The sequence below is a fragment of the Saccostrea cucullata genome, unplaced genomic scaffold (assembly GCF_032062105.1).
Source record: "Saccostrea cucullata isolate Sc308-1 unplaced genomic scaffold, CSIRO_AGI_Scuc_v1 ctg2536, whole genome shotgun sequence".
NCBI classification, from domain to species: domain Eukaryota; kingdom Metazoa; phylum Mollusca; class Bivalvia; order Ostreida; family Ostreidae; genus Saccostrea; species Saccostrea cuccullata.
The window spans coordinates 35,542-56,456 of NW_026938136.1; the positions used below are offsets into that span (position 1 = coordinate 35,542).

Consider the following 20,915-nt stretch of genomic DNA (forward strand, 5'->3'; position numbering starts at 1 on the left):
ACATGTCTGGTACAGAGGTCAATTCAATATGTCTCCCATACATGCATGGTGTCAACTGTTTATTTTTTCCAAAGCAGTGAGTAAAAGGACACAAGATATTTTCTAATCTACCTCATTAATGATCTAGATTCTTGCGAATACACTTGTTACAAAACAATCAGGACTATTTAAAAGGGAAGATTTTGTATGACAACCTTGCTCAGACATGATTATTGGTGATGTCTTCCATTTAAACAGTCAATAATTGTATTTTGACAGAGACAATTAAAAAAAAGAATAAGTATTCATATATAATTTTATTTTTAAAATTATTTTTAAGCTAGAACCTTAAGATACATTGTTGAATATAGCACAGTACTGAAAAGTGTTAGTTAAAAACTAAATATATAAACCAAAAAATGTACCGAAATTTCAAATTCTTTTGTAATTTTTTTTAGATATGTCAAGCTACCAGATTCCTTGTAATCAATGTGAGAAATGTACTAATCTTGTCAAAACTACATGAATTTGCATTATATTTGTTTAAAAACACCGCTGCAAACGAACCAGAAAATAGCTTTTTTGCAAAGTAAAAGTAGTTACTTTTAAAGCACAATGTTCATAATAAGGACCGAAGCAATTTTTTTTTTTTTGGAAATTGTCAGTTTTGACATAATGACAACACAAGTTCCTCTGCATATTTACTGCACTTGTTAACTCACAGATAAAATTTGACCTCAGATTCACACATGTCTTTAAAAAGTTCTTCAATGTCTGACATATTCTCTGGAGAAAATTTTTGGCAGAATTGATCCATTTCTGAAACACACCTTTCCTCCAAATTTCTCATGAACTGAACTAAATCTTTCCCCTCCTGTGTTCCGCTGGACATAAATTCCCGCGCTTTCTCGTGATATTTGTACAGGATGTGACGTTTGACCGTATTGCAAAGAGACTGAGTTGTATCACCTATGTCAACATTGTCAGAAAACAAGAAAGGTTTAAATACGGATAAACTTGGATCAGGTGTAGCAGTGAACCAATGACAATCTGGTAATCCAGCAGACGACAAGACAGACACGTGACTTCCGGTTGTTACCAGGTGACCGTTCATATTGATTCCGCTTGTTTTATTTCTCAATATGTTAAACATCTTCATCACAGAAAAAGATCCTGTAACAGAATAAACTCATTAAATATGGCGCTATACTTATAGTTCATGTACACATATGAGCAAGAATTAAACAAGGAGCACACAGTAGGTGTGACCGGTCAGCAGGGGATACTCACTCCTCCATGACACCCAATCCCACCTCTGATGTTTCGGAGGTTCGTGTTTGCTCTGCTCCTATTTTTTTTTTTACTGTTTTATGGACTTTGATATTGAATAGTGTTCGTTATCTCCTTCTAAGAGTTAAATTAAAAAAAATAAAATATAGAAAATTTAACGAACCAGCTTAATGATTTGTGATATGTCTCACTTCTTACGTGTACAGTGATGGTTTTCACAGTAGATTTACAAAAGGAAATTTAGCAATTTTGATTTGGTAGTACACTTTTCAGATTTGTGCTCAATTGTACAGTGTCTACATTTTTTTTTTCATTTTCCATGTTGGAAAATGATATACAGAGGTTAGGAAATTTAAGAGAGGAACTGAAATTTTTAATTGATTCCATTGGTTGAAATGATATTCAACTCATTGAAGATAACTATAAGATTCTATCATTAAAAGAATCGACAAAACGAACAAAGTTGTAAAAACTGAAAACAATATTTTAATTTTCTAAAACTACTTTTTAAATGGCTCTTATATCTACAGCTTTTCACAAGTAATGCTGTTTAAGCTTTTAAACTTTAATTTAGTAGTTACTTCATTGAAGATAATAAAATAAAAACGTTGATTACATAAAGAGAATGAAGATTGCAATAATACACCAGACAAAACCTTGATCTACGCTGTTATTCAGAAGATCACATCCTGTCCTGCGCCGTGTTACCGGATCTACACAACCGAGATTTGTGGGAAATTCTTCTCCAAAAGCCAATGTAAAATCTACAGGGCCCTTTTCTTGGGACCAATGCCCTCTTGCCACACTTTCTTCTTGCAAATTTGATGACGTCAGGTTATATTCCGTAGAAATCGACAGACAACTTGATATACCATAGGCACCTTCTGAAAAAGTATATGTTTAAATGGTACTGGACATTCAACCAGATGATTTTATATGATTGACATTTTTTATTAAAAGTTTTTTTTTACATCTTTATAAAATCAGGACCTTTACCAGTTATTTGTTTCGCGACCCAGAATTTTCCGGCACATTCCACAACCCAAACCTCGTTTCTGTCTGTGAGGAGAAAAGCCCCGCAGTAAGGTAAGGGGTTCTGAGCTTCTAATGTCCCACCTTGTCCATACTGGTCAATCAATGACGTAACAATGTCCACACCGCTCTTAGCTGAGCTGGATCTCTCTAAAATCAACCTGAAATTGGTTTTATCATGTCATTAAATTGAAACCTGAATATTTTGTTTTTAAATAAGGCTGTACATTAATTTTAAAAATATCCTTTTTACATTGATCTCATGCATTTATAGCTAGCATAAAACTAAGAGTTCTCTCTCTCTTATTGAACCTCAAATTATAGACCTGTCATTCACTGCATATTCAGGCCCCAAGTGATTTCGGATATGTAGATCAATATCTGCTAACAAAGAAACGCACATAAGGTTGTGCTTAGATGTTATTATGGTACATCTTTACATCAATCTTTATCAAACAATTCAGGTAACCTATCCACAATTGTTTTAGTTCTCTATTAACTACAACCCTGTAGATTACCACTTGTAGGCTGTCCAATACCATATCTGTTCGTACTGATTTGTGTCTCTAAGACGTATGGAACACCTGATTACCCTCATGCACTCCGATTCTAAACACAGTTATATATACATATTTGACGTAGTAAACCTCTGAACCACCTTAAAAAGGTTACCTTGTAAGGTCTGATGGAGTAAGAACTTTACTCTCTGTACCCGAAAGTTTTGTACAGACTGAAGTGTATCCTGCGCAAACTCCCTGATCGTTGGCGCCCATTTCCGCTCCCCATGATCCCACAGACTGACTGAGAATCACAGCATAGGTGTGTGGACGTTGTTCTATCTCTAAATGTGTGGTCTAACGAAAAACAAAACTGCAGTGCAGTGTAATACTAATAATAAAACAAGAGGCCCAGGGGCCACATCGCTCACCTGAGCAATTGGCTAAGAAAAACTGAAAGTTTACGGGGGGAGGGGGCTTCAATTTTAACCTCATAGAGGGTCAGGATTTGAACAAACTAGAATGTACACTACCTAAGGATGATTCCCTATAAATATCACTAAGCATGGCTATGGAGTACTTGAAAACAAGATTTTAAAAGGTTTCCCAATATATTTTTATGTAAAACTTTTATCGGTCATTTAATAGGCCTAACCCTACACCCCGGGGGTCATGATTTGAACAAATTTGAATTTACACAACCTAGGGATGATTCCACAGGAGTTTCATCTTTCCCGTCTCGATGGTTCTTGAAAAAAAAGTTTTCCTATATATTTCTATATAAAACTTTGATCAACCATTTTGGTCCCATCCTACCCCCGGGGGTCATGATTTGAACAAACTTGAATCTACACTACCTGAGGATGATTTCACATGAGTTTCATCTTTCCTGGCCCAGTGGTTCTTGAGAAGAAGATTTTTAAAGATTTTTCCTATGTAAAAACTGATGGGCCATTTTGGCCTTACCCTATCCCCGGGGGTCATGATTTGAACAAACTTGAATATATACTACCTGGGAATGATTCCACATTAGTTTAATATTTCCTCGCCCAGTAGTTCTTGAGAAGAATATTTTTCCTATATATTCCTATGTATAAATTTGATCGGCCATTTTGGCCTCACCCTACTCCCTGGGGTCATGATTTGAACAAATTTGAATTTACACTACCTGAGGATGATTCCACATGAGTTTCATCTTTCCTGGCCCAGTGGTTCTTGAGAAGAAGATTTTTCAAAAAGGCCATTATTTTTTTTCTAATTCATGATTATTTCCCCTTTGAAAAGGGCATGGACCTTCATTTGAACAAACTTGAATTCCCTTGACCCCAGAATATTTTGTAGCAAGTTTGGTTGAAATTGGCCCAGCGGTTCTTGAGAAGAAGAAGAAAATGTGAAAAGTTAAAGACAACAACAACAACGACAGACAGAAAAGCTCACTTGAGCCTTTGGCTCAGGTGAGCTAAAAATGATGAGAAAACTGTTTTTCATTTCTTTCACAGATTTCTATGTAAAAAAAGAGACCCACGAGCCTTATAGTACACTTGCGTAAATAATGCAACAACATTCCAGCGATTTCATTTGGTTCCTTTTTTAAACCAGAGGCTATTAAATTTACAATTTTGAACGTGACGCTATTGGTTATCATAACTATACACTTGGCATGCTTACTCTGATTATTTAATACCCAGAGGTAGAATAGAGTAACCAAAATATGCATTTCTACTTTATAACCTATAGTGCTCCCCATCGCACAGGAACCACTGACCCTGGGACATAATTATTCAAAAAGACGTCTTCGGACATCATAAACAGTTCGATATCAAAGAGCAAATTAAAAAACATTTAAATATATTTTCAGAATAACCCCCTCCAATACACATGACCAAAACCCTGAAATTAATCATTTTGGAAGAGTCACCTTTCTTCATCATAGATATGTACAAATATCATTGCCATGCCCAGGAGATACAGGAATACTTGTTCCAAGAATTAATGCATTTTTACTATGTAATTATTAGAGCAACACCCTAACTCCAGAAATCCTGACCCAGGGACCCTGAAATTTAAAAATTTGAATGACTCAGGTGACCTAAAGTGACCATTCATTCAACACGACCAGGATTGTATTGAATTTGAATTCAATATTTTCTGAAGTATAGAGATTAAAATCCATACATACAGAAGGAGGATTTTTTTAATCTGCATGTAAAATTGATTATGGATGAAGTTTACTCGGGTTTCAGAAAATTCTGTAAAGTATAATATTTTATAGAGCAAAAATTGTGCTAAATGGATAAAATTATGAAGTTTCAAATCAATGTTAATTTAAAAATTCCATATTTCATTATTTAAAGAAAATAATAAAGGAAATTCGGACTATATTTTTCAATTTTCATTTTTGTCAAAATCTTTTATTTCTTGCACTATTAATCACGATGTAAAGGTTACATGTTTTATAAACATCATTTTGCAAATTTTATATGTCTTAAAGCTCATAAATAATTTAAAATAATTGAAAGCTATTAAATAAAGAAATTCTAATTTGTTATGCAAATTATATACTAAAAGATGCATATAATTATGTAAATAAATAATACATGTGCTTATTGACAATGAAAATGAGAATAGATGAGACTGAAAGCATTTCAATATTATGTAATTCATTAATTAATTCTTTTTTAAAATAAACCTTGACTTTACTTCCGGTTGTATGGTTTGCAGCTGCGCAGTAGATCACTTGCTGTATGTCCGTTGGAGGTAAGTTGGCATTTTTACCGAATATCACACAGTTCTTTGTTATGGGAGGGAGAGCGACAAACACATCTGACATCTTATTCCTTAAATTAAAGTTATATCATTAATTTAAATTATTTAAGATTTACAAAATGTTTTAATACATGTACAAATAACAACTTAATTTTTAAAAGGTGTAATATTCATGTAAAAGGCGTCACTACGCATTTCTAAGCCGTTTAGAAAGCCTGTTAATCCTTTTGATTCTTATAGGAGATCTTAAATATCAATTTTGTCAATTATTAAATCAAAATGATCACAAATCCTTTTTTGTGAAAAACTTTGTCCATTTATATTATCAATGAAAAATGTAAAAAGCTGATTCAAAGTAGATCAATAATTATAATAAATGATTTTTTTTAACAAAATATATAAAAGGGTTTGTAAAGTACATATTAATATATGCCGTCTAGCTTCACAAGATGCAATAGATTTGGAATTTATTTCTTCTTTAGAAACAATGCTTTTGTTTGGCTTTTTTCCCTAATGGTATCAAACTTAAAAAGTAATAAAAAATCATAGAAACTATATTACAGATGATTCAGTTAAGGCATTTAAGAATGTGTTAATTTATTACTTATTACTAAGTCTCTTTAAAAAAAAATACCTTTAAAGATTTTCAAGACTTTATCAATCTTCACTAATTTGCAACAAGAATATATTTTAAACTCCATTTCTTAGTCAAAATAAATGTCGGTGGACGACAGGTGGAATCCAGTCTAGACAGGGACAACGACAGGGGACGACAGGGACTGGACAGGGAGGTCAGGGAATGTCAAGGGACGACAGGGACTGGACAGGGAGATCAGGGAATTACAGGGGACGACAGGGACTAGACAGGGTAGACCGGGAAAACGACAGGGGACGACAGGGACTGGACAGGGAGATCAGAGAATATCAGGGGACAACAAGGACTGGACAGGGTAGGCAGGGACAACAACAGGGAACGACGGGGACTTGACAGGGTAGTCAGCGGCAACGACAGAGAATAATAGGAGAAAGTCAGGGAGAGACAGGAAAATGTCAGAGACTGACAGGAGAACGAAAGAGGGCTTTTTGCAATCGAAGTGGAAATTTGGTATAGTTTGTCAAAAATAATGTGTAAATCAGAATTTATGACCATAGTTTAAAAAAACAAGAGGCCCATGGGTCACAGCGCTCACCTGAGCACATCAGGCTTGAATTTAGCCCCCCCCCCCCCCCCCCCCCAAGACATTCATCATTTGGAAAAAGTAGAATCTACACTACCTAAGGATGATTCCATATAAATATCCCTTATCATAGCTTTGAAGAACTTGAAAAGAAATTTTTTTAAGGTTTCCTTATGTATCCCTATGTAAAACTTGGGTCGGCCATTTTGGCCCCATCCTAGCCCCGGGGGTCATGATTTGAACAAACTTGAATCTACACTACTTGAGGTTGATTCCACATGAGTTTCGTCTTTCCTGGCCCAGTGGTTCGAGATCTGGAGAAGAAGATTTTTTAAGATTTTTCCTATGTATTCCTATATAAAACTTGGGTCGGCCATTTTGGCCCCACCCTTGCCCCGGGGGTCATGATTTGAACAAACTTGAATCTACATTACCTGAGGATGATTCCACAAGAGTTCTGTCTTTCCTGGTTCAGTGGTTCTTAAGAAGATTTTTTAAAAATGCCATATGGAGAAATGATGTGCAGTTTATTCATGAGGTTGCCCCCACGTGATTTACTTCTCATTAATATTCATAAGATCCTGCAAAAACTCAAATTATACCATTTCTTAATTTTTAAATATAAAAACATGCAAGACTTTTTTATTTGAATTTCATTAAGCACTCGACATGTCTAAATAGGTAGAATTTAGCGTTATCGTCCGTTGGCAATTAATGACACCCTGTGTTTCAATAATAATGTAGGTCAGGCAAATGCAAAAATTGCCGTTTTTAAATTTAAAAGGCGGTCGTAACTCTTCATACAATTTTATAACAGCAATATTTTCTAAAAAATATACCTTCGTTTGCACCTATTAATCGGCGGAAGAACTCTGTCATCATTCAATAAAGACTTACATTTAATCACCAAAAAATGATAAAAACACTAATTCAGTTCTCTTTTCTTCATTAAAACAGTGTACTCTCGCTTCGAATTTTCAAATCAAAAAGGCGGTCGCAACTTTCACTTTGGCATCAACATCATTGTCATCTCTCACGAGAGATGACACATTAAGTTTGATTTCCGGAAGTGAGGTCCAAGTGTAAGCAGCCATTAAAATCGGTAAGTCTCGGATGATTACGCTCGTGTGGGGCAAGAACTATCCGAGGAGCACCGAGTGGTACTTTGATGATGATGCGATTTTCTAAATATAGAGCGGTAAACAATGAGCGATCCAAACATTGAAAAAGAAAAGGGGCTGCACAGGAATCACAGAGGGTCAGACACACAATATCGCCTGCTGGTTGTTTGCATGGGGTTCAAAATATATGTACTTATTCAATCATCTACATGTTTACATGTAGGCTACTGCGTAAATGATCTTTGGTCTGCACCAGATGGAATATTCTAACTAGGTCAGCGCGTTGAATCACAAATGATCTGCTGAGGCGTGGATCCAAGAATTAACAGAAAAACAACATCAAAGTTAAAACATTTACATTTAGTACTACCGGTATAAACTGCTATGAATTGATGTCGAAAACTTTTTTATGGTTGTCATTCTATAATTAATTGCCATTTTCCACAAAAAAAAATACATGTATGGGGATAAGAAGAGACAAGAATATATTTGAAAAACTACGCGCATTGGAAGAAAACTCGCAAAAATTATGATCGAATATTTTCTTGAATGTTTACAGTGTACTACAGAGCAAACATTGACCTGTAAACAATACAAAATAAAAACTTCCAAACATGTTAAAACAATGCAAAATCCGCCAGTTATGCAATTATAAACAATACAAAATAAAAACAGAGCAAATAAGATTTTGTTAAGTTCTCATTTTGTATTATGATTGATATCAATGTCCAATTTTCTGTAAAAAACAGAGCAACACTAGCCTGTAAAACAATACAAAATAAAAACATGTGTGGCACTGTAAAACAATACAAAATAAAAACAGAGCAAACATTTAGTGCGACACAGGACCTGTAAAACTACAAAATAAAAACAGTCGCAAACAGTGGTAAACAATACAAAATAAAAACAGAGCATTAACTGGACCTGTAAAACAATACAAAATAAAAACAGAGCAAACGATCGACACTTTTTAAAACAAAAAAATATAAACGTTTACGCAAACATTTTGTATAACAATACAAAATTGAAACAATCATTTTGTTAACAATACAAATTAAAAACAGAGTGGACCTGTAAAACAATACAAAATAAAAACAAGCAAAATTCACTAAAACAATACAAATTAAATTTTTACAGGCAAACATCGACCTGTAAAACAAAAAATATAAAAACAGATTTAAACTCTTGACCTAAAACTTTACAAAATAAAAAAATCGACCTGTAAAACAATCAAATAAAAACATGTGTAAAACAATTACAGATCTTAAAACTTCTTTTTAAAGGAACCAATACTTTAACACTCTTATTAACATGACAATAAAACACATGCACTGCAAAAATGGGGAGTTCCGCTAACTTTCAAGTAAGGAAATACCAAGGACTTTGTTTTGTGATGGAAAGGAAGATTGTAACGACAAGAGTGACGAGGAAAATTGTAAGATTTCTTAGAGCAAATTTCAATCATTATTAGAAATGTCATTATCATTATATGCAAAATAAAATTTAATCACAAAAAGTAAAAATACATACAGGAACAATTATTCAAGATCCCCTCCGCGGTGTATTAATCAATTCCGCGTTACACCGAGCGGGTTTTGACGCGGTGCTACCTGAGACCGTGTTTACACCGCGGCGGGGCCAGAAAAATTATTCTATGCGATGTTCTTACCTGTAAAGTAACGACCTTTAAAACAATACAAAATAAAAACAGAGCAAACAGCACCTTAAAACATAGAAATATATAGAAATATACCTAAGATGTACATCTTACCTTTAAAGTATTACGATTTTAATTTATCAAATTGATAACAAAAACGAGCACAAGATATTTCATTTATCACTCATTAATTAATTTTTAAAAGCACACAGAAGTTACATCAAATTGGAGGAAAAAAAATACTTTTTTATATATATTAACATTGATAATTTTCAAAATTAATAATCAAACTGTCAGTTCAGTAATACATGCAATTAATTAGACCCTAAAGTCGGATAATCGCTTCGAATATATATGCACTGGTGTTATTTTCACCGGTGATCAATAATCAGACCCCAATATGCTTAATGAAAAAAGTGTATAATTAATTAACCCTAAAGAGTGCATAATATAATCTTTATATTGGTGTCAGTGTAAAAAAATTCCTTTTTATGTGAACAAAATTTAAGATTTTTTTATCAGTTACATGTATATCTGCGAGATTATATCAGTGAAAATTACATGGATTTCTTTAGAAAAAATATATGTCTGTTTAAAATAATATGTTCCATGAAAATCGATGTGGTATGATACATAATTACAATTAAATTTTAACAAAAACGCGTAAGTTAGGAATACAGTTGTTCCATTATTATGCGCTACAATGTAAGACTATAACTAAAAGTGAAATTTTTATTTGTTTTTTTTTTTGAGTGTTTTTTTTGGGGGGGGAAATAACATATTGTTAATAAAATAATCACAGGTCATTCTATTCAGAATATCAATAATATCATAGCTAGTATTTGAATGTATTTCTATTTTCTGCTCTTTTCAAAAATTCCACTAAAATATGTCAATGAATATATAGCGTAAATTTTAATTCCAACGGGGAAAAAAACACAAACACAAATATGTTAAAATATCTGAACACATGAAAAAAACAATCCTTGTATCACAGTAATTATTGAAACTTTCAGATGTCTGTAACTATAATTTTTACATAAGTTTGTTCATTTGAGAAGCGGATGAAAGGCATCAATTCCCCTAAATTTTACAGGCCAGCATTTTTTCTAGCAGCACTACATCAAAAAACCCTAAAATAAGTAGAAACAAAAATTAGGTTTAAAAAAAAAATTATATTTTGATACATAAGATGAAATTGTAGACATTATATTTACCTTATTCATGCTTTATTACATGATATTCACTGGACACTCCGATAAGGGTTCAGGGGAAATGCCTCTGCAATTTAATTCATTTATACACCTCAAATGAATCTTAGATATGGATTTTAAGAAATAATTATCTCTTAATTTCAGGTCTATAAATTACTATAGACGTGAAATTATATAGGCAAGTAGAATATTTGGTTGTAATCTTAACATACATGTCATGTGTATAATTTACCTCGTTTTAGAAGTTTTTCATAGGTGCAACATATTCTTGCGTATCAAATCAACCGCAAGGTATAAACTCTGTTCGCAAATGAAGAAGGTATATTGTTCCATAAGTAACTGAAGTCTACGATTTTAAAAGTTAAAGTACTCAAATTTATCAGAAACCTTCGTCGCAAGATTATCATCATCTTATATATAAAATATCCAAAAATGTAAATAGATATGTCAGAGTTTGTGAAATATTTTATTTCAAGGTTTGTCTAGAATCAAATCTATGTTCCTCTTAGATACAATTTACATAATAAAATTCAAAAGAGTCAATGTTTTACCTGTTAAGGTCCTCTGCGTTATGTTATCTAAGGAATAACTGTCTTATTTTTCGAATTCATGAAGTGATCAATCGATTGGCTTGCGTGATAATTTGCATAACCGCATCAAACATTGATGGGGAAATAAAGTACATTTACATTTGGTAATTTTATCTCGGACAAAGACATTGGAAATGTAAATATATATGGCATAAATACTCTAGAAGTGTACTCCAGACAATGGGCCATACATAAAACACTTTGTTGGAATGGAAGAATAGTAATCAGATGTTAGAATCGCGCAATATGTAATTTAAGGCTGTATCTCTCTACCGCACTTCTGTCTTTGATTATTCAGAAGTGTAAAAAAAGAATAAGAAAGATTTCACGGTCAGTACGTACTGGTCCCTGCTGACAAAACGGGTAAAAACACTGTCTTTGTAAGTCATTATAAACTGTGAAACCTCTTATTTAATTCTCCAACTAATAATCCTCATAGTTTCCTTTCTATGGAGGAAATTCTTCAAAATCATTTTTCAGTTAGGAATATTTTTAGGATTTCCAGAAAACTAAATAACTTTGAATTACCATATCTATGTTTGATGTTGAAACTTCATAAAATCCTTACAAACAAAGAAACATAACAGGTTCTCGCTAATGTTTTATAAATCACAAAGCGCATACGTTTATTTTTACCATGCCTTCCCTTAAAAAATTCACCTGACTTGCTATATTCTTTTAAATTTATTTTAGCACTTAACTTCATGTAACTTATTCTGAAATTTATGCCTATGTGCAAACCTATACTGGGTGTGATTTCTTTGTAATTGATTACGTAACATTTTCTCATTGTCTTTTCTCTTTTGATAGAAAATACAACATTTTATTGAGTAAATGTAATATCAACTTATACTGTTGTCATTTAGAAACATGTTTGAAGAAAAAAGACGGAAATGAATAAAGATTAAACAATGTTTACTATTATCACTATAGTTGTGTACTTTGCGGTGGGGAAGCTTTTTCATTATCCGTGGTTAAGGAGAACAAATTCAAAATAATATCCACTTTTCTCTAACTGTGACACAATATCAAGTCTTCTCCCAAGGAAAAAAATTGTATCATCCGTCCTGCCTAGAGATTTTTTTTTAGAAAGGGATAAGGGAAAATATTTTTTTCACGACGGTGTCCTGAACTTAGAAATTACCTCCAATAACATGTCTGAAAATTCTGTCCGTTTGAAGTACGTTTGATTCCCAACTTTTGAAAGTAGAGAGTACATGGTAATAATTTCTAATATTATTCTTAAGAATTATACAGCCTATGGGATTGTTTATAATATGTCCGGTACGGAGGTCAATTCAATATGTCTCCCATACACGCATGGCATCATCTGTTTATTTTTTCCAAAGCAGTGAATAAAAGGACACAAGATATTTTCTGATCAACCTCATTAATGATCTAGATTCTTGAGAATACACTTGTTACAGAATAATCCAGGACTGTTTAAAAGGGAAGATTTTGTATGACAACCTTGCTCAGACAGGATTATTGGTGATTTTTTTTTTCCATCTAAACAATCAATAATTGTATTTTGACAGAGACAATTAAAAAAAAGAATAATTATTCATATATAATTTTATTTTTAAAATTATTTTTAAGCAAGAACCTTAAGATACATTGTTGAATGTAGCACAGTATTGAAAAGTGTTAGTTAAAAACTAAATATATAAACCAAAAATGTACTGAAATTTCAATTTTTTTTGTAATTTTTTTTTAGATATATCAAGCTACCAGATTCCTTGTAATCAATGTGAGAAATGTACTAATCTTGTCAAAACTACATGAATTTGCATTATATTTGTTTAAAAACACTGTTGCAAACGAACTAGAAATTAGCTTTTTTGCAAATTAAAAGTAGTTACTTTTAAAGCACATGTTTTAATGTTCATGATGAGGACCGAAGCATTTTTTTTTTGGAAATTGTCAGTTTTGACACAATGACAACACAATATCCTCTGCATATTTACTGCACTTGTAAACTCACAGATAAATTTTGACCTCAGATTCACACATGTCTTTAAAACGTTCTTCAATGTCTGACATATTTTCTGGATAAAAATTTTTGGCAGAATTGATCCATTTCTGAAACACACCTTTCCTCCACATTTCTCATGAAGTGAACTAAATCCTCCCCTTTCTGTGTTCCACTGGACATAAATTTCCACGCTTTCTCGTGATATTTGTACAGGATGTGACGTCTGTCATTATTGGAAAGGGACTGTGTTGTATCACCTATGTCAACATTGTCAGAAAACAGAAAAGGAGTAAATACGGATAAACTTTGATCAGGTGTAGCAGTGTGTAACAATCACTATTGCACTTGTAATATAATTTGTATTTCCCGCGTTTTGTCCCTATACTTTTTATACCCATAAGTCCTTGCAAAATAGCTAGGCCGACCAGAACAATTGAGGCCTGGTCATTCCCGGCAGAGAAACGTAGCTGCAGACACGTTTTTTTTAAGCAGCTAGTATATGTTAATAGCCATACAAGCTTTATCTTGACACTGGCACGGAGACAGGTCCGTGGTAAGTATTACTTATAATATTATGATATTATTTGCTTTATATATAGTTTTTATTTTAAAGGCAAATCTATTATTAAGTACAACTTCGTTCTTATTTCTTAGCCAGCTCTCACCATTTTACCTGTTGTTCACTCGGGTGTGACGGTTAGCGAGAGTGTTCGAGTGGCTGTTGTATTATATCGATAACGTTTAAAGTTTTCATTGTTAAATGTTCGCTATTTCCTTGTACTCAGTTTTGTTACTTTGTGTAGAATATTTTGTCAATTTAAATTTTGGTTTAAATGTCTGGGCGGAAGTGAATGACCGGAAGTTTAAAGTAAGGTGCACCATATTGGCAATAATTTGTTTTGACTTTGTTAACTGGTAACCATTACACTTAATACTTTTTTGATTATTTTTATATTGAGAATGAATAGCCAAACATATATTGTGGTATTGCCAAACATATGTAGTGAAACATGTGATTTATAAATATGCATCATTGTAGCGTCATGGATATTGGTATGACCTGTGCTTGATACATAGACTGAGCTGAGGGGATCATTGTGACGGCGAAAGGTTCCAGGGACTAAGGCCCGGAAGAGTGCTGTGCGTGGATCCAAATATTTGTTGGTGAACGGATAACAGATAAGTCTATCCAAGAAACTTTGAGTTAGCGCTTTATAAGAAAAGGCAAACTTTTGATTTCATTCCTGCATCGAGGATGAGGATGATGTTGATGATCATGATCGTGATGATGACGAGGATAATCTATGATCTGGGAACATGTTTGGCATTAATAACTGAATTAGATACCCGGGTTGATTGGCTGATTAATGAATTTATTAATTGGGTAATTGTTGATTACCAATTGTTTTTTTTTTCTCCTTGTTTAATTGTTTAATAGTGAGAAAGAGGGTGTGAATTTGTGTGCGGTAGTTTGTGTGAGATCTTTGTTATTATTATTATTATTTTTTTTTTTGTAAATAAATTTATTAAACTTATTGAACTTGTGTGATTCTTGGAGATAGCCAGCTTGACCACGTGACACAGTGAACCAATGACAATCTGGTAATCCAGCAGACAACAAGACAGACAGACACGTGACTTCAGGTTGTTATCAGGTGACATGTCATATTAATTCCGCTTGTTTTATTTCTCAATATGTCAAACATGTTTACCACAGAAAACGATGCTGCAAAAGAATGAATTAATTACATAAAGCTATACTTATAGTACATGTACACATATAGGCAAAAGAATGAATTAATTACATAAAAGATAAAAGAAACCACAGAGTCGGACACTTCTGCTCCATACTTGGATATTTTACTTGAAAAGAATCTAACTACCAAGCTAAATAATAGTAGAATGCTTTTTCCTCTTTCTTTTTCGATGATAGACTTTTGTTTTTTATCCATAATTAATTTATTTTCAATCATGATTTAATGCTTACATTTCGAAAATTTTCGAAAAACACTAACAGAGCGAAGAACTCAATCACATTACTTCAATCTAAAAGCCGAACTCAGAATAGAAATATATATATTAATGTGTTAAGATCCACAAATAAAATGGTTTATATTTTGATAAATAAATCAATTGAAGACTTTTGGAAATGTTCAACCAAATTCTAGTAGAAACCTTTACATGTCCAAACAAATTTTGAAAAAAATAAAGGCTAAATATTTAATATTTTCCATATATAACCAAGAGCGGCGATAGACTAATGAATAAGGCGTTCGCCTTGCAACCCTAAGTTCCCGGGTACTCGCCCCGAGTGGGGCGTTTTTTTTTTGTATTTTGAATTTCGTTTTTTTCATTATTTTTACCAAATCAAGATATAAGCGAACTCTAAATTTATAATAGTGATAACAAATCACTATAAAATAATTTTTAACCCATATAAACAATATTATCGACTGCGTATTTTGACTTAATGGTGGCTTAATGGTAGCTTAATGGTAGCTTAATGGAGTTTGGACATTAAGCACCTGTAAGTGTGACTTAATGGTGGACTAAAAGTTACCATTAAGGACCCATAAGCCACCATTAAGCTACATTTAAGCATCCATTAAGGACTTTGAGTTGGCTTAATGGTAACTTAATGGTGGTGTAAATGTTACTTAAAAGTGCTTAATGGTGACTTAATGGTGACTTACAGACAACCATTAAACCACCATTAAGGACCTATAAGCCACCATTTAGCCTGACTTAAAGGGTGTGTTTGATCTTGTGTAAACATATAAGCAAGAATTAAACAAGGAGCACACACCGGTCAGGAGGGGATGCTCACTCCTCCATGGCACCTGATCCTATGATGTTTCGGAGGTCCGTGTTTGCTCTGCTCCTATTTTGTATTTTTTAATGGACTTTGATATTGAATACTGTTCATTATCTCCATATCATTCTACGAATTAGATTAATAAAAGATAAAACTTAAAAATTGTAGCGGACCAACTAAATGATTTGTAAAATTTCTTACTTCTTTGATACATGTACAGTAATAATTTTCCAGGTAGATCAACAACGGAAAATCAGGTACGTATGATTTGTACACTTTTCAAACTTGTGCTTACTTGTGCACGAGTGTGTAAACATGTTTTTTGTTGCTTTTATTTCATTTTCATGTTGGCATACAGTATACGGCGGTTAGGTATTTTAAGAGAAGGAACTTAAATTTCTAATTATTCCAATAGTTGAAATGATATTCAATTTATTGCAGATAACTTGCTTGTGATATAATTTTCGTAAATCGTAATAAATTGACAAGATTCTATAATTAAAAGTTTTGAATACTTTTAATATTCCACAGAGCCAAAATGAATTTGAACTACCTTATTTATATTGGATTCCGAGACGTCATAAGAATCCTTACAAACAAAGATACATTGCAGGTTCCAGTAAATGTTCAACCAAGCCTCTTTCGTTACTTCTCACTAAAATATTGACAGTAGTGAAGGAAAAACTTCTAGAGTACTGTACAACTATATATTCAAGAAGTGGTGTAAATCAGATGTGGATACTTAAAAATTCTAAAGAACTTTTGGACAATTTGAAATCACAAGACTTTACAAAAATCAACAGCATAAAAACTTACGACTTTTCAACTTTATACACAACAATTCCCCACGACAAATTAAAATCCAGGCTTTTTGATATCATTGACAGCTGCTTCTTCAACAAAATTGGAACTCGTAAGTTTACTTACCTCGTCATTGGTCATTTGAAAAATTATTTCGTTAAAACAGATTCTGATTGCACACATAAGTACTCTGAAGTTGACATCAAGAAGATGCTTGAGTTTCTGATTGACAATATCTACGTGGTTTTTGGAGACCAGGTATTCCAACAATCTATTGGAATTCCCATGGGTACAAATTGCGCTCAGTTATTAGCAGACTTATTTTTATTTTCATATGAAGCAGAATTTATGCAAAATCTTTTGCGTGAAAAGAAGAAAACACTTGCTATAGCCTTCAACTCGACATTTAGATATATCGACGACGTGTTGTCGATTAATAATGACAATTTCAATTCCTACGTCGACACGATATATACTGGTGAGCTTGAGATAAAAGATACCACAGAGTCCGACACTTCTGCTTCATACTTGGATATTTTACTTGAAAAAGACACTAATGGTAATCTAACTACCAAGCTATATGATAAACGTGATGACTTTAACTTTTCTATCGTCAACTTCCCTTACTTGTGCAGCAATATACCTTCATCACCTGCATACAGAGTATTTATATCTCAGTTGATTCGATACGCAAGAGCATGCTCTACGTATGAACAATTTCTTAAACGAGGTAAATTATTGACAAACACATTGATGAAACAAGAATATCAACAGTCTCGTTTAAAGTCATCATTTCGTAAATTCTATGGTCGATACAATGACCTTGTCAGCAAATACAATTTATCATTGAATGAAATGCTGACTGACGTTTTTCATACCAATTGTTAGTCCATTAATTATACACTGAATTGACCACAGAATTTTTCCGTTATTTCCTGATTATGACAACGAGCACACGGCGGGTGTGACCGGTCGGCAGGGGATGCTCACTCCTCCATGGCACCTGATCCCACCTCTGATGTTTCGGAGGTCCGTGTTTGCTCTGCTCTTGTTTTGTATATTTGTTTAATGGACGTTGAGATTGAATACTGTTCGTTATCTCCATATCCTTCTCCATCGACAAAGCAAACAAAGGTGTAAAAACTGAAAACGACATATTTTCTAAAGCAACTTTTAAATTTGCTTTTATATTTTTAACTGTTCATAAGTAATGCTGTTTTGAGCTTTTAAACTTTAATAGTTATATATTAAATAGCTGAAGATAATAAAAAAAATAAGTTGATTACATAATAAGAATGAAAATATCAATAATACACCAGACAAAAACCTTGATCTTTGCTGTTATTCAGAAGATCACATCCTGTCCTGCGCTGTGTATCAGATCTACACAACCCAGACATGTGGGAAATTCTGCTCCAAAAGCCAAAGAAAAATATACAGGACATTTTTCTTTTGACCAATACCCTAATGCCACACTTTGTTCTTGTAACTTTGATGACGCTAGGTCGTATTCCTTAGAAATGGACATACAACTTGATATACTGTAGGCACCCTCTAAAAAAAATTATTTGTTTAAATGAATATTTAACCTGATGATTTTATATGATTGACAATTTTGATTAAAATGTTTTTTTACACTATAAATCAGGATCTTTACCAGTTATTTGTTTCGAGACCCAGAATTTCCCGGTCCATTCCACCACCCACGCCTCGGTTCTATCTGTGACGAGGAAAGCCCCGCAGTAAGGTAAGGGGTTTTGAGCGTCTAAGGTCCCACCTTGTCCGTACTGGTTAATCAATAACGTAACAAAATCCACACCATTCTTAGCTGAGCAAAATCTTTCTCAAATCAACCTGAAAATGTTTAAGGTGTTACAGTTGCGGTTTGTAAATTTTTTTGCATTATATAAATGAAAATCAATAATATTTTTTACATAAATCAGTACCAGAAATTTCACGTTCAGGTCACCCATGCTCAATTGATTTAGATCTCTGATTACTGACCTGTGGACTGTCCTATAGCCTGTTATAACCCCCGGACTACACGTGAGACATCTGTTTATTCTCTTCGATCCATTAACACTGTTATATAGGCATTTTTAGATAGTAATGTAAAGCTTACATTATTAAGTGTCACTGAGTACATTGTTTACAGTACGACGAAAGTTTTTACAGACAGATGTGTATCCTGTGCAGACGTCCTGATCGTTGGCGTCTATTTCCGCTCCCCATAATCCCACAGACTGACTGAGAATAACAGCATTGGTGTTTTGAGCTTTGTCAAAATGTGTGGTTTGACCCCAAAAAAGAGTACATTGCTGTTATAGTGTGTAAATTTCATACAAATATGTTGCTTTTTATAACGTCATCCAATTAGTGAATCTTTGGAAGAAAAAAAAAGAGACGATTTTGTCGGCACTACTGACTTGTTTGTTCTTCTATATGCTGTGAAAGGATGTTTTGTGCTATTAAAATACTAATTTATCAATGTCATTGATTGTTTTTTTTATAAATTCAGTCATTGGATGATTCTTAAAATGTCATTTTTTTTACCCAATTTTGAGTAGAGAATGGAAGATGGAAAACAGAAAAGACAATCATGAAATAACAGCATGATTTTGCTAGAATGCTAGAAACAGAACTTTTATTTTTCCTGAACGCGGTCTTACTTAAACAAACAGTTCATTATTACACTCAATTAAAAAAGTTTTCGAAGGGATACAGTTAGAGTTTACCTTCATTACTTTTATTTAACAAAAAAGCATTAATTAAATACAATTTTTTTTATGAAATTATGTACTAAAGCACAATTTTTTTTATTAAATAGCAACTTTTAGTAGAAAAAAAGAATATTGGTTGAATATAATAAATATATTTCATTTCAAATAAATTTGTAAAAAGACAAATAAGGAAGAGAGAGGGTTTTATCATGAAATCTTGAAGAAGGTTTGGTTCTGATCTATTACTCTATTAAGTTTTTACGTCATATTAAGCTTTGCATTGATCATTTTTTGGTTAAAAAAACAGTGATGCTGCATGGAATTTCATTATTGTATTTGGTATTATACTCTTTCTTACCAAAATAAATTACTCATATCGTTGAGGTTCATGGTGCAGACTAAACGTGATTTTAAAATCATTTAATGTTTCAAAAATAATATTAAAAACTGTCAGTGAATTATACATGAATATGAATGAAATGCTGAAAGTGATAAAAATGCATGTTCGATGACAGATATATATGGATATAATGAAAAGTATTCAAGATCATAGATCATAAAAAATGCAAATAGGAGCAAAGCAAACACGAACTTCCAAAACAGCAGAGGTAGGATCAGGTGTCATGGAGGAGTGAGTATACCCTGCCGACCGGTAATATCCACCGTGTGTTCCTTGTCATTATTGTTAAATAATGGAAATACTTTGTCGATTTAGTGTATAAATAACGGACAAAAAGACTTCAAAAACGACAGTCAGCAATCGACTCAATGATTATTGTGCATGCTGACAAGGTCATTGTGTCGAACATAGGGCTGAGGAAATGGTGAAATAAAACGAGACTGTTATGGTTCTTGTTTTAACAATCTTGTTCGTCAAGTTTTTGTGGTTTTCTTTTAAATTGTTCATACGTAGAGTATGCTTTTTCATATCAAATCAAATTAGAGATATAAACTCCGTATGCTTGTTATGAAGGTGTATTGCTGCATAAGTTAGATATGATAATGAAAAAATTAAATTGATCAGGTTAGTCATAGAGCTTGGTTGTTCGATTTCCATTAACATCTTGTCCAAGTACCATGTAAGGAGCGTTTTTAGCGAGGATTTAGTTACATGTATAGGATAATTACTGAGTGTGCTAAGATCGCTAAAATTGTAATAGCAAAACTTGTTGTAATAACTTCTTAGTAAGCGTTTTAAAATCGCTAAAATTACATTTCGCTTAAGATAAGAAAAAACATCTTTAAAAGACAATTAGCTAAATTTGCAACTCCCAAAAATT

At 32.9% G+C, this 20,915-nt stretch overlaps 2 protein-coding genes and 1 long non-coding RNA gene across 3 annotated transcripts in view; 1 reads left to right on the forward strand and 2 right to left on the reverse strand.

Annotated features, from left to right (window-relative positions):
- Nucleotides 1–277: 277 nt before the first annotated feature.
- The window catches only part of LOC134249486 (secernin-3-like), a 77,911-nt gene continuing 57,273 nt past the window's right edge, over nucleotides 278–20,915 (reverse strand). The window contains exons 1-5 of the mRNA XM_062731836.1: nucleotides 5,499–5,634; nucleotides 2,974–3,155; nucleotides 2,266–2,462; nucleotides 1,926–2,153; nucleotides 278–1,152 (exon numbers count right to left, since the gene is read on the reverse strand). Of these exons, the coding sequence (XP_062587820.1) occupies nucleotides 698–1,152; nucleotides 1,926–2,153; nucleotides 2,266–2,462; nucleotides 2,974–3,074 (981 nt within the window). The 5' untranslated portion in view covers nucleotides 3,075–3,155; nucleotides 5,499–5,634 and the 3' untranslated portion in view covers nucleotides 278–697. Of the gene's footprint in view, nucleotides 1,153–1,925; nucleotides 2,154–2,265; nucleotides 2,463–2,973; nucleotides 3,156–5,498 lie in introns of the transcript that reaches the window.
- On the reverse strand, nucleotides 12,904–20,025 carry LOC134249488 (secernin-2-like). Its single transcript, XM_062731838.1, has 5 exons — nucleotides 19,994–20,025; nucleotides 18,920–18,997; nucleotides 18,573–18,754; nucleotides 18,273–18,469; nucleotides 12,904–13,623 (listed from the first exon to the last, which is right to left on the reverse strand). Exons 1-5 carry the CDS (start codon nucleotides 20,023–20,025, stop codon nucleotides 13,354–13,356), a joined length of 759 nt encoding a protein of 252 aa, XP_062587822.1. The 3' UTR covers nucleotides 12,904–13,353.
- Nucleotides 13,630–14,834, forward strand: LOC134249487 (uncharacterized). Its single transcript, XR_009988289.1, has 2 exons — nucleotides 13,630–13,852; nucleotides 14,339–14,834. It is a non-coding gene; the product is annotated as an uncharacterized LOC134249487 (long non-coding RNA).

Excerpts from the sequence above, each read along its gene's own strand:
- LOC134249488 (XM_062731838.1), bottom strand. The coding sequence starts at position 20,025 with ATGAACCTCAACGATATGAGTAATTTATTTTG. Across the intron at positions 18,998-19,993 it reads GATATGAGTAATTTATTTTG|TGTTAATGGATCGAAGAGAA; the intron begins GTAAGAAAGAGT and ends CCTATATAACAG. Across the intron at positions 13,624-18,272 it reads TACACAGCGCAGGACAGGAT|ACTGCTACACCTGATCAAAG; the intron begins GTGATCTTCTGA and ends TGATTGTTACAC.